Source organism: Abrus precatorius, unplaced genomic scaffold, assembly GCF_003935025.1.
Source record: "Abrus precatorius isolate BTA unplaced genomic scaffold, Abrus_2018 Scaffold11, whole genome shotgun sequence".
Lineage (NCBI taxonomy): Eukaryota > Viridiplantae > Streptophyta > Magnoliopsida > Fabales > Fabaceae > Abrus > Abrus precatorius.
The window spans coordinates 29201906-29214499 of record NW_020874303.1 but is presented as its reverse complement, the minus strand read 5'-3'; the positions used below and the strand labels follow the sequence as shown (position 1 = coordinate 29214499).

The window sequence follows — 12594 nt, the reverse complement described above, 5'->3', positions numbered from 1 at the left end:
TTTTATCAAAAATCGTTTTCTTTTTCTGTGGTATTTATCGTAACAGAATCGTACAGGATACGTAGAAGTTAGAACTGAAGAAGAAACATGACTCATGTTATGCAGCGATACGGTATTTTGGTATCATAGCGCGTATAGCAAAGCATATACGGATAAACATGACGCTGCCATTACAATATTCTCTCCCCTATTGTTACTAAATATTTATTCAAAAAATAATAAATACTAAAAGTATTTTATAAATAAACGTGAAAATATTTAAAATGAAGACGCATGCAAAAAGGTCATGATGGTGTCTTGTGTGACCCACTACACTTGTACACAACCCATGCTTTTGTGTATTTTAAGACTCTGCTCGCAACATCACAATGCACATCTACCCTCGCATTATCTTTTTCATAATGCCCTTCTGCTTCCTCCTTTTTACTTCATTTGCCACTCATGTTAGTCTCCACAAAATAATTAAAAAAAAGATATTATAGGTATAGATCAGTTTCTATGAATTACTATTTTTTTAAATATAAACTATGGTTAAAATTAAAAGAACAAAGTTAACACCATGAAAAATCATGGCTTTGGTATTCGCAACTTATGCTTTTTGCATTATGTGAAGATCTAAAGCATCTTTACGATTAGGCCCCATTCTGATGTTTTACATGTTGTGGGTCCTTCAACCCCGTTTGAGCGACGAATTAAGGACAAGATAATCGTTTTTATAACTCCTTTTTTCTTATTTTCTCTGTTTGTCTATATCTGTTATCAAACCAAACATGTGAAACTAATCACATGAAATTCAGTCATTTGTCAATTCGGTTCAAACTTAAAATTCTCGTATTACTCACAGTACTATTTACAAAATTGAATCAATCAAATTATCTTCTACTCAAATTGATTGAAAACTTTAAGAAATGATTAAAATAAATATTTTAATATTTCTTTGTTACATGTCACACCTATTTTTGTTTATTTTTCAGCTCCTGTATTAATATATTAATATATACTAATTAATTTTCATAATAAAGGAAACAAGGGAGGAGGGTAATTATGAGATTATACAGATAATGATATGAGTGTTGGCGGGGTGGAGGGTATTGGGGATGGGGCGTTCCCAAGCGGAAGCGTCAGAAGAAGTGAGGCCGCGGGAAAAAGGATAGTTTGGTCCATACAATATGTTTAGGTGTGTTCAGTGCAATTTGAAAAACAAAAATAAAAATAAGAAAAAGGAGGGTGCTCCATTTTGAACCGAAAGTGAAAGAACCAATGAAAACAATCACAGCACTGCACAGCAGAGCAAATCTGAATTGAAATTTTGAGGAACCAACCAACACCACCTCCAAAAAGCAAAAGCCTGTGCAACCCCTTCTTTCTCTTTCGCCTAGGGTTTCTTCTCTTTTCCCTTTTCTGTTTAATTCATCTCCATCACGCTTCACAGTGCCAGAGATTCCCCTATCAACTTAAATTAGTAACCATAAATCTTCCTTTCCTATTTTCCTCTTTTTTTTTTTTTTTGCTCTCTAAATGGCGTTTTTTTGATAGTTTGGGAACTATGGTCCAGAGATCAGCTTGAATTCGATTAGCTGGGCAGAAAGTGTTACCTAATACCTTCCTGAGGATGAAGATCGGTGTCGTTTTGGCTCGGTCTGAGTTAGGCACAGCATAACAAGGTTCAGGGGAATCTAATCGGGTGCAAAACTTTTGTGGATGTTTATAGTTTGCTCGATTTGATTTTTCTTAGGAAATTATTTTCTAGGTTGTGGAGGATGTTCGTGGAAAACAGATCTTTGGTCTTTTTCGCACGAGGTTACTTTTCAAGGCTCTGATCTCGAAAGATTGGGTGTTCTCTCTTGTTTGTGGCTGTCTCTTACTAAGGAAACAAGGGTAGAGTGCGTGCTATTTGAGTTCGGTCATTTGGTTCTGCAAATTCTCACGGTTTTCGTTGCAAATGCAAAGTTGGTGTTGAAGAGTGGTTGAAATTGTTGTTGTGAGGTTTGGTGTTAATTTAGCGATGGCAATGTCCTGCAAGGATGGTAAACAAGGATTGGACAACGGGAAGTATGTCCGTTACACACCTGAGCAGGTTGAAGCCCTTGAGAGGCTTTATCATGACTGCCCCAAACCCAGTTCCATTCGCCGCCAGCAGCTCATTCGTGAGTGCCCTATTCTCTCTAACATTGAACCCAAGCAAATCAAAGTGTGGTTCCAGAACAGAAGGTACACTTGTTTACCCAATACCGTTTTGTTATTAATATTATACTGCTGCTGTTCTTCAAAGAATGCTGTGCTGGTTCTATTTTTTTTAGTTTTTGGTTTTAATGATGATGACAGTGGTTTGTGTTTGTTGTTAATTCAGGTGTAGGGAGAAGCAGAGAAAAGAGGCTTCGCGGCTGCAAGCTGTAAATAGGAAGCTGACTGCCATGAACAAGCTGCTGATGGAGGAGAATGATAGGTTGCAGAAGCAGGTGTCTCAATTGGTGTATGAAAATGGCTATTTTCGTCAACATACCCAAAATGTATGAATTTTGCTTACCTGTTTCTACTCTTTGAACTGAGTGTTCTTTTCGAAAAGTTTCCTAATTTACAATGTTGCAAGTTTTATATATTTTTAGAAACTTACGTGGTCAGTTGTTCTGCTTCGTCCCCTTTTCATTAATGAATGCATTATAATTGAGTTGGAATGGTGCTTTCTCTGCAGACTACGCTTGCGACCAAAGACACCAGCTGCGAGTCAGCTGTGACTAGTGGTCAACGCAGTTTGACAACCCAGCATCCCCCAAGGGATGCAAGTCCTGCAGGGTTAGTGGGAAAATCGTTGTTGGGTCTCCTTCTGACAATGTTGTCTGTGAAAACGTGGTTGTTTATGTTTGGCCTGATGAAATCATGTGTCATTTTTCCCAGGCTTATGTCCATTGCAGAAGAGACTTTAGCAGAGTTTCTTTCAAAGGCTACTGGGACTGCTGTTGAGTGGGTCCAAATGCCTGGAATGAAGGTAATCCAATAACTCTTAATATTAGTGGATTGAGTAGTTGTTTCTTCAATTCTTTCATTGAAATGAGGCATTAGCAGAATGGTTAAATCCTGCAAAATTTACGTCCTGATCGCTTTCTTTGTTATTAAGGGTCTCTCTTCTGTTTGAACCAGCCAGCTTGAACGTACTTTTTAAAATTATTTTTCCATTAATTCTTGCTTATTTGCACAGCCTGGTCCGGATTCCATTGGAATCGTTGCTATTTCTCATGGTTGCACTGGTGTGGCAGCAAGAGCCTGTGGCCTAGTGGGTCTTGAACCCACAAGGGTTAGTGCTGTAAATTTACATCTTTATTTTTAAGTTATTGGTTTGTGTATATGGATGGCATGATCAACTGTACATTTTCCAGGTTGCAGAAATTCTCAAAGATCGGCCTTCATGGTTTCGTGATTGCCGAGCTGTTGATGTTCTGAATGTGCTGCCCACTGCAAATGGTGGAACCATAGAGCTGCTTTATATGCAGGTAAACAACTAAATTTGTTGGAATGATGACTCTCTGTAACTAACAGACTAGTTCTCTTTTTGCTTACTCTAATCTTTGATGATCAGCTATATGCACCAACCACATTGGCACCTGCCCGTGACTTCTGGTTGTTGCGCTACACATCTGTTTTAGAAGATGGAAGCCTAGTGGTAAGTGACTAGATATTGTAGTTTACACTAAACCTCTCTTATGTGCAACGTCTAGCCTTAATTTATATTAAATAGTATTCTGAATCCACTAGAACATCCCCAGTCATTCTCATAATGCTTCGTTGCTTCAGATCTGTGAGAGGTCTCTTAAAAACACTCAAAATGGTCCAAGCATGCCTCCTGTGCAGCATTTTGTTAGAGCAGAGATGCTTCCTAGTGGGTACCTGATAAGACCTTGTGAAGGAGGTGGTTCCATCATCCATATAGTTGATCATATGGATTTAGAGGTATGCAAATTGAGCTTTCTTGAACTAATATTTTTGTTTAACAAAAATAACTTTAGCACATTTGCATTATTGTTAGCCATGGAGTGTTCCTGAAGTACTGCGCCCCCTGTATGAATCATCAACAGTGCTGGCTCAGAAGACAACAATGGTGGTATGACTTTTTGTATTTCCTTGCTGATGATATACAACAATATGATAATTTGTTATTTTTTATCCTATTTCAATTTAATTTATAGTTTATTTATCTTTACAATCCAATACAATTGGAAAATATTTTTTGTCTTAAGAGTAGCACAAATATAGATTAAGGGTCTTACCAAAGGTTATGGCTTCTTTACATCTTTCTCCTTTACTTCCAGGCCCTACGTCAACTGAGGCAGATTTCACATGAAGTTTCTCAGTCTAATGTCACTGGGTGGGGGAGACGACCGGCAGCCCTTCGAGCACTTTGCCAGAAATTGAGCCGGTTAATATATTCAACTGGGGCATTATTTTTGTTGAATTTCATGGAATCTAAATTTGGAATCTCATATCCATTTCCTGGCAGGGGTTTCAACGAGGCGATCAATGGGTTTACTGATGAGGGATGGTCAGTTATGGGCAATGATGGTGTTGACGATGTTACAGTTCTTGTGAATTCATCGCCTGACAAATTAATGGGTCTGAATCTCTCCTTTGCCAATGGATTCCCATCTGTCAGTAATACAGTCCTATGTGCCAAAGCTTCAATGCTATTGCAGGTAATTTTACTTTCACTGTTTTTAATATGGAAAATAAATTATCTAATGACAAAATCTTATTTTATTCCCGTTGATATTTTAACTGAAGTTAAAGATCAAGCTCCTGTTATATAATAAACATATAGTTCATAATGTTCACTGTATATTGGTTTTTTGTTTGGTTAGGTAACTGAAAAAGAATCATAGAATTCAAATGATCGAAATATAATGACTACCAACTCTCTCATTAATGAAACATTCATCCTTTCCAATGGGATTATGGAACATATAAGGATTTGTTTGATTGTCGTTAATCTCTCTATCCTGTGATTGTTGAACTTCCCTACTTTGCTAATACTATGTGCCATATATTTGTCCAGAATGTACCTCCTGCCATTCTGCTAAGATTCCTACGGGAGCATAGATCAGAATGGGCAGACAACAACATGGATGCGTACTCAGCTGCTGCCATTAAAGTTGGTCCTTGTAGCTTGTCAGGATCTCGAGTTGGAAATTTTGGGGGTCAAGTTATTCACCCTTTAGCCCACACTATCGAGCATGAGGAGGTAATAAATTGGTACTATATGGTCAATACAACTATTGCAAGTTTATAAATTGTTCAGGTTTTAACCTTTTGCTTACCCATGCTAGTTTCTGGAAGTCATTAAATTGGAAGGAATTGCTAATTCTCCTGAAGAAACAATAATGCCCAGAGAAATGTTTCTTTTGCAAGTAAGTTTTTCCCTTGTTGCTGATGGTACTTCAGATGCTTGTTTCACTTGACAAGGCACTAATGTGTAGAAACAATGAAACAAACTTCTAAGCTGTCTGACTTTGATGTAGTTTTCTTATCACTTAAGTTAATGTTTCTCACTTCTGCAGGTTTTTTGTTTATCTGATTTGAATTATTTAAGGATTTAATCATTGTATAATACTCCTGCCAAAGTATAGCATGCCTTTGTTGTGCTACTATGAATTTTTCTAGGTTTGCAATGTTTGAAAGTTGAATGCATATCAGAAATCAGAAGTCAAAGTAGTTTGTTGATTTGTTGCGTTTAGTACTTCTGTTTCTTTAAGTTAAGTACTACTTAAGGTTTAGTATGTTGTTATTGACAATGACTATATTAAAAAAGCAAATGAAATTATGAATAGTGCTGTATGCTCAACTCCCCCCCTCCCCCACAATAATCTATGATGAGGAAAATGTATTATGGTCCCCTAGGATTTTGAATTTTTTTGATAGAACAAATAACTTGCTAGTTGGCTCAGTATTCTTTGAAATCCTGTGACTACCAGAGTGAGGCAGCTTGTTATTGTCAATCATTATTGTTTGGATTTTGTATCCTATCCTTGCTTGGGCATTGTGGTTTGCTTTCTTATAGTTCATTTGATTTGTTTTGATAGCTCTGCAGTGGAATGGATGAAAATGCTGTTGGAACCTGTGCTGAACTTATATTTGCTCCAATTGATGCATCCTTTGCTGATGATGCCCCCCTTCTGCCTTCTGGATTTCGCATAATTCCTCTTGATTCTGGAAAGGTTAGCCTTGTTGTCAAAGCTGTATATTTTGCTTGAATTTATTATTTTCCTTTTCACTAGGTTTTTATATTTATTGCAATGAAAATTTTTTGCAGGAAGCATCCAACCCAAATCGCACCCTTGACCTGGCATCTGCCCTTGACATTGGCCCTGCTGGAAACAGAACATCAAATGATTATTCTGGAAATTCTGGCTGTATGAGATCTGTGATGACAATAGCATTTGAATTTGCATTTGAAAGTCATATGCAAGAACATGTTGCAACCATGGCACGACAATATGTTCGTAGCATTATATCATCTGTCCAAAGGGTAGCATTAGCTCTTTCACCTTCTCATTTGAGTTCACAAGCTGGGCTTAGAACACCACTGGGTACTCCTGAAGCTCAAACACTTGCTCGTTGGATCTGCAATAGTTATAGGTGTGTAAGCTCTTTTTTAGTTGTCATGCCATGTGCCTTAACATTACTGATACTGAGGTGGGTGAAATGTATTTAGCCATGAGTGCTGGTTGACATCTCTGCACGATGTCCTTTTTGACACGTTCAATAGTATTTTAAGATTGTCTGGGGCGATGAGATATCAGTTTGATTTTACCTCATTCTATATACCCTCATTTAGTGTCATTCTTTTTTCTGATAATTAGCTCTTGTCCTTCAACAGTCCCACCTACATCTTATTCTCTTATTGAGGAAAAAGAATCTTCCACAGAATGAGTCAGCTAAGTTCTGTAAATAGGATCGTGTAAACCTTGACATTCTGTTGTAGTTATAACTATTGACTGCTATCCCGAACTCTTGTTAATCCTTATATCATTATTTCTAACCTCTTATCAGATTGACAAAGATTAATTGAAAAACTTCCATACTAGTTAATGATATGTTAGATAAATTGCATATGCACATTTAGTTAATGCTGTTTGACTGTAATTTTAGGTGCTACTTGGGTGTTGAGCTACTTAAATCTAATAATGAGGGGAACGAATCTTTGCTGAAGTCCTTGTGGCATCACTCAGATGCAATATTGTGCTGCACTCTAAAGGTATGCTCGGAATTTATGTCAACTTCAGTGGATTCGTCATCTATTCTTAATGTCATGTACTTTATCTGTACACGGTGCAACCTAGCAAATATTTAGTTTCACTTTGATTGCCTGGTATTTCTGACAAAGGGAATAGGATTTCAAATTTTCTTAATTGTAGTTAATTGTACATCTTTGTTCTGTCCTTTTTGTTAAGTCTCATCTAGTGTAATAAGACTTGATTGTTGTTTGTTCTGTCCTTTGCCTTTAGTATGGATCCATTTTGTACTTGGTACCTTAAGAGAGTTATACTAGTCAGATTTGCAAGTCAATTTTTGGTAGTTCTTATTTTTGTACCCTTCTCCTAGTTTGGAATGACCTTCACTGAACTTGGTTGTTGCAGGCGTTGCCAGTATTCACTTTCGCAAACCAGGCAGGGCTTGACATGCTGGAGACTACCTTAGTTGCTCTACAAGATATAACGTTAGAGAAAATATTTGATGATCATGGTCGAAAGATTCTGTGCTCAGAGTTTCCCCAAATTATTCAACAGGTCTACTAATTTTTTTTAATTGAAGTTGCATTGGTTCCACTTCCACCAGGCATGTTGAATAGCACTTTGCTTTTAGACGGGAGGCATACACATTTCTTTCTTTCTTGTATGACTATGCTGCAGTCTCCTGTTATGCCCCATCAGATAGTCTTTTGTGACTGGGTGGACTTGTTCCTTTCTTTTCTCTTCTCTCTTTCACCCTGAAGTATGATTACGCTGAAAGTTGAACGTTTTATTCTTTGTATTGAATTCTTCTCATTCTATTTTGACAGGGTTTTGCTTGCCTTCAAGGTGGTATTTGTCTCTCAAGCATGGGGCGACCTATCTCATATGAAAGAGTAGTGGCTTGGAAAGTGCTGAACGAAGAAGAGAATGCTCATTGTATTAGCTTTATGTTTATGAACTGGTCTTTTGTTTGATATGATATAATTAGATAATAGGAATCGAAGTGTTAAAGATGAAGCACAGTTTCTTAAGACTTGTTTTGTTGCTTGGTGTTTTGATGTATTTTCTGCGAAGACTGGATTGCATGAAAAGACGAGTAATGTGTTAGCCTATGTCGCATATTTCCTCATTCAGCTCCGTTATGTATAAATTGTCGTTCTTACTATGTTTTACACTGACTTACACACTGATGTTCGAAGAAATTTTTATTCCCCAATGCAAGTCTTGACTTCATTTTTTAGCAATACACTATTTACAATTATGAGACAAACTCGGCATACACTAACTAAGAATAAATTATTCTATAAGATAGTAAGTGTTTTGATCGAAACGAACAATTTGCCCCATTTGTTTGTGATGTGTGGGGAATTTTCACTACTGTTGCACGTCGACACTGCTTATTCGATTAAAAGTGGTTAAGGAGGAATACCAGCCGATTCACTAGCATATGAATTTAATGCTCTGATGTTTAGCTTTCAAGGCAAGAAAAAAATAACTCATCTGTAAAAAATGAGGTTCTAAGCACGGGTAACTGAATTTAAGAATTATTTAGTGGACTAGAAAGGTTCTTAAAACTCATCGATGGAGTTTCTCACTTAAGAAAATTGGTAAATAACTTCAGCCCAACTTTCCAACAACATGTTGGTGATTGCCAGTCCCTTTTTTATCAACTATTTGCTAGTCCTCTTACAGCTGCAAGTTCGCAAAGGAACGGCAGAATAACTTGTTAAAAAGGAAAGTATCAATAGATGAATATGATATCCCCTGTTATATTTTCCGGGGTAACTCAAATGAGAAACATGGACAATTTCAACGAGCACGACTAAATTTAAGGTGATATGTTCATTTAAATTGAAATAAGAGTAAGAAAAATAAATGCAAGTGGATGAGTGATTTTCTTTCTTGATCACATGCGTCAAAATTAGACTTTAACTATTGTTCACATATTTTTAGCTTTACTACTGCCAGGTTTTTTATTTTTGGGTCCCACTATCAAGTATACTTGTACTGGTTAAATTTTATAAATATTTTTTCATCTAAAATTCTGATATATTTATAACATTAAATTTATATTTTCTCATAATATTTTTCCCTTTTTATTTCTTGATGACTTTGGGACACCAGATAATATTTTATTTAATTCTTTAACCACTACTACATTTATGGACAGCATTGCATGAAGTATCTATCATATTATTTATGTTTGAGGCCCACAGACCAATTCAGTGCCTTTTACGGCGAGACCCTTTCAGATAGAGACCGCAACTTTATTTAGTTGAAATCTTCATCGAAACCAACTTTAATGACTTTACTTTCTCCTTTTTGAGGTCCTACTCCTCGTGAAATGTAAAGTTAAATATTTGTGAAGGAAGGCTCGTGTGATATAACTAGTCTTTTTCCTTCTTCATGTAAGTAAGTAAGTTTACCACAAAAGCAAAAAGTCAAGGCAAATATATATATATATGGTTTTACCATGCCAGCATGTGATTTTTGAATAGCCCACGAGCTGTTTTGTTGCTCAGCTCTGCTCGTATTGGACGACATTGGAACTTTTTATTAATTGCTGCAACTTTCTCGTTGGATGGATACTTAGACAGTATTCTAATGAAAATAAAGGAAATTTTTCTTCTTTTTATATATATTTTTTCCTTCTATCAGTGACCTTGAAAAAAGAGTTGAAAAAAACTGAGCCGTGGAAAAAAAACGTAATATAATGCAAATAGAAAATTAGATGTATAATTTGACTTTTTTTATGGTTTCTTAATTTTATAAATATGTCTTCCTCTTATCTTTCATGTACTCTGTTTTTAAAACTTTTGAAAGGGAAAATTATATGTAAAACAGGTAAAAGAAAGGCATGTTATTGCTATAGTCAGCCAAAGAAAATCATGCATGTGAACCTTGCAGAATGCAGAATTTAGCAACCACAACTACCAAAGTGGAAGTTCACTTGGAAGCAAAATATCGATACAAAACAAAAAAGGCACACATCCATCACGTTAGATATTCATGCAAGTTTGGAAAAGCTGCAAGAGTCATTGCATTCTCATTAAATGTTTCTCGAAAAATCTAGCAAGTTCACGAACATTGAAATTGACATTTGCGTTTCTAAGATCCACACGTTTACAATGTCAGATTCTAAGAAACAAGAAGAACTACTATAAATAGGATAGTTCCTTCTATAGCTTATTGAACAATGAACACTTGAGGTACTCTATATCAAATATCTATATTCTCCTCAAAGCCCATTATATTATAATCGAGTTTTCCAACATCGTTCTTGATCCTCACCAATTGCATGCACTAGAAAAGAAGATGGCACCCAATGGAGAGTCTTTGCCTAGCTCTTTCTCTAGGAGCAACAACATGTCCAAACCTCCAAGGGTTTCATCTGATCACATTCAAAGAACAATCTCAGACATCTCGTTTGAGCTAACCAAGGAAGGGATTGATTTGACACTTCCACCAATAACTGAGGTTGAAGATGTGAAATGTGAATGCTGTGGTATGTGCGAGGAGTGCACGCCTGAGTACATACAACGTGTACGTGACAAGTTCTTGGGGAAATGGGTATGTGGGTTGTGTGCTGAGGCAGTGAAAGAAGAGTTGGAGAAAAATGGAGGGAAAAAGGAAGAGGCATTAAGTGCACATATGAGTGCATGTGTTAGGTTCAACAAATATGGGAGGGCTTTCCCGGTTTTGTTCCAAGCTGAGGCCATGAAGGAGATGCTGAAAAAGAACAAAATGGATGGGAGAAGAACCAAATCTTTCAATCCAAGGGACAAAGGAGGACAAAAGAAAGGAGGGATTGCAAGGAGTTCGAGTTGCATTCCAGCAATCACAAGAGAGATGAATGATCTCAGAGTGGCCAATTAATTTTATGTTATTATTATTATTACATTTAGTTCAAGCTTTAATTCCTATGTCAAGGGAACATGGTCTTGTACCTTTGATTATTTACCTGTTCCCATAATTTTTTTTTCCTACTGACTAGTGATTGATTACTCCATGTTTGGGGGATGAACACAGCCCTATGTTTTTATGGAGAGAGCCCAATAGTTACTTTCTCAGTCCGAGGTTTTTCTGGGTTTCTCTTCTCATCCTAGTTTTTGGAAGTTGGTCTTTTCTAACTTCTTGTCCTCGTTTCTTTCTCATGTGAGGGTTATGTTTGTTTGTTTTTGGTCAGTGGCTTTTCTTCCTTAAATTATTCCATGTACTAATGTATTCTACTATTTCCAATCTTGAATAAAATTTATTTGACAACATTAGCTACCTTTGCTTCTTATCTATATACTCTCAAACCCATTAGAAATAAAAAATGGTAGGTGGGCTTTATTTTTATACAGCGGTGTTTTAACATCAGTCTTTTAAGTTGATTTTAAACAATTTAAACTAGTAAGTTTTTTTAATTAAAAAATATTTTTTATATATTTTTAATAAAATAAATATGTTAACTATATATATATATTTATTATTTTAATTTATTAAAATTAATTTTAAAGACTGATGTTAATGTTTTAAATAAATAAATAAATGATGTATAACAAAAAAGTTATATAAAAAAATATACAAATAATATAATTCAAAATCAAAGGAGATTACGAGACTTGATAGGGTAGTTAATTGATACATCTTTTTAAAAAACAGAAAATTCGTCAAGTTGTACGTTTAGAAACTTGAAGAATGATCCAAATATAAAGAAACATACATATAAGTGGCAAAATTTATAATAAAATTATACATGATACTTAAATAAGTATGTAGTTTATGCTTTTATTTCATTGTAAGACAATTACATGAGGTATTTTGTATGTTTGATATGTCTGTGATATTTAAATCAAGAAGAGTGCTAACTATTTTTTTTTTTTAATGTACTTTCAATTACAAAATATATTTATTAAAATGATAATAAAACTTGTTAAATTTAAAATAAAATTCATAATTTTTAAAAAATTTAGTAAATTTTAAAATTGGTCATGATTGTTTATATAAATAATATATTTAATTTTTAAAAGAATGATAAAAGTTTTTATATGTTACATGAGTATTTTTTTAGTGTTTAAATATTTGTAATATTTTTTTATTATTTTACTTAGTTATTACTATTTCTGATAAGAATATTACGATTGATAAATTTTTTTATTTAATTTAGTACAATTATATCACTAAGAATTCAAATTTAAGACTATAAATTAAGTTCGAACTATCTAACGTAGATTGATTTATATGCAATAATAAAATTTATAAATTAAATACATTTAATTAATAATTATTATTTTATTAACTAAGAATAGATTAAAGGTATAAAGTTTTTTTAAATTGAGAAAAATATAAAAATGTTTTATTTAAAATCAAAGGACAAGATTTTTGTTAA

General features: G+C 34.8%; 2 protein-coding genes across 8 annotated transcripts; both read left to right on the top strand.

Moving 5' to 3' along the window:
* The first annotated feature begins 1230 nt into the window (after nucleotides 1-1230).
* LOC113856320 (homeobox-leucine zipper protein ATHB-15) lies at nucleotides 1231-8433 on the top strand. 7 transcript variants are annotated; one of them, XM_027488096.1, is made up of 19 exons: nucleotides 1246-1380; nucleotides 1537-2211; nucleotides 2351-2510; nucleotides 2693-2793; nucleotides 2896-2986; nucleotides 3197-3292; nucleotides 3375-3488; nucleotides 3575-3658; nucleotides 3790-3945; nucleotides 4022-4096; nucleotides 4305-4411; nucleotides 4493-4685; nucleotides 5045-5230; nucleotides 5316-5396; nucleotides 6069-6203; nucleotides 6299-6624; nucleotides 7138-7243; nucleotides 7626-7775; nucleotides 8048-8431. In XM_027488096.1, the coding sequence occupies exons 2-19, from the start codon at nucleotides 2006-2008 to the stop codon at nucleotides 8192-8194; spliced, it is 2514 nt and encodes an 837-aa protein (XP_027343897.1). In that variant the 5' UTR covers nucleotides 1246-1380; nucleotides 1537-2005; the 3' UTR covers nucleotides 8195-8431. The 7 variants fall into 7 exon arrangements, with proteins under 7 accessions (XP_027343902.1, XP_027343897.1, XP_027343900.1 ...); XM_027488095.1 differs by having other exon boundaries at nucleotides 1257-1664; nucleotides 1751-2211; XM_027488101.1 differs by having other exon boundaries at nucleotides 1231-1664; nucleotides 1751-2211; nucleotides 4305-4685.
* A 1985-nt stretch (nucleotides 8434-10418) lies between these two features.
* LOC113855441 lies at nucleotides 10419-11472 on the top strand. The gene has a single exon (XM_027487084.1). It carries the CDS (start codon nucleotides 10536-10538, stop codon nucleotides 11094-11096), a length of 561 nt encoding a protein of 186 aa, XP_027342885.1. The 5' UTR covers nucleotides 10419-10535; the 3' UTR covers nucleotides 11097-11472.
* The last annotated feature ends 1122 nt before the right edge of the window (nucleotides 11473-12594 follow it).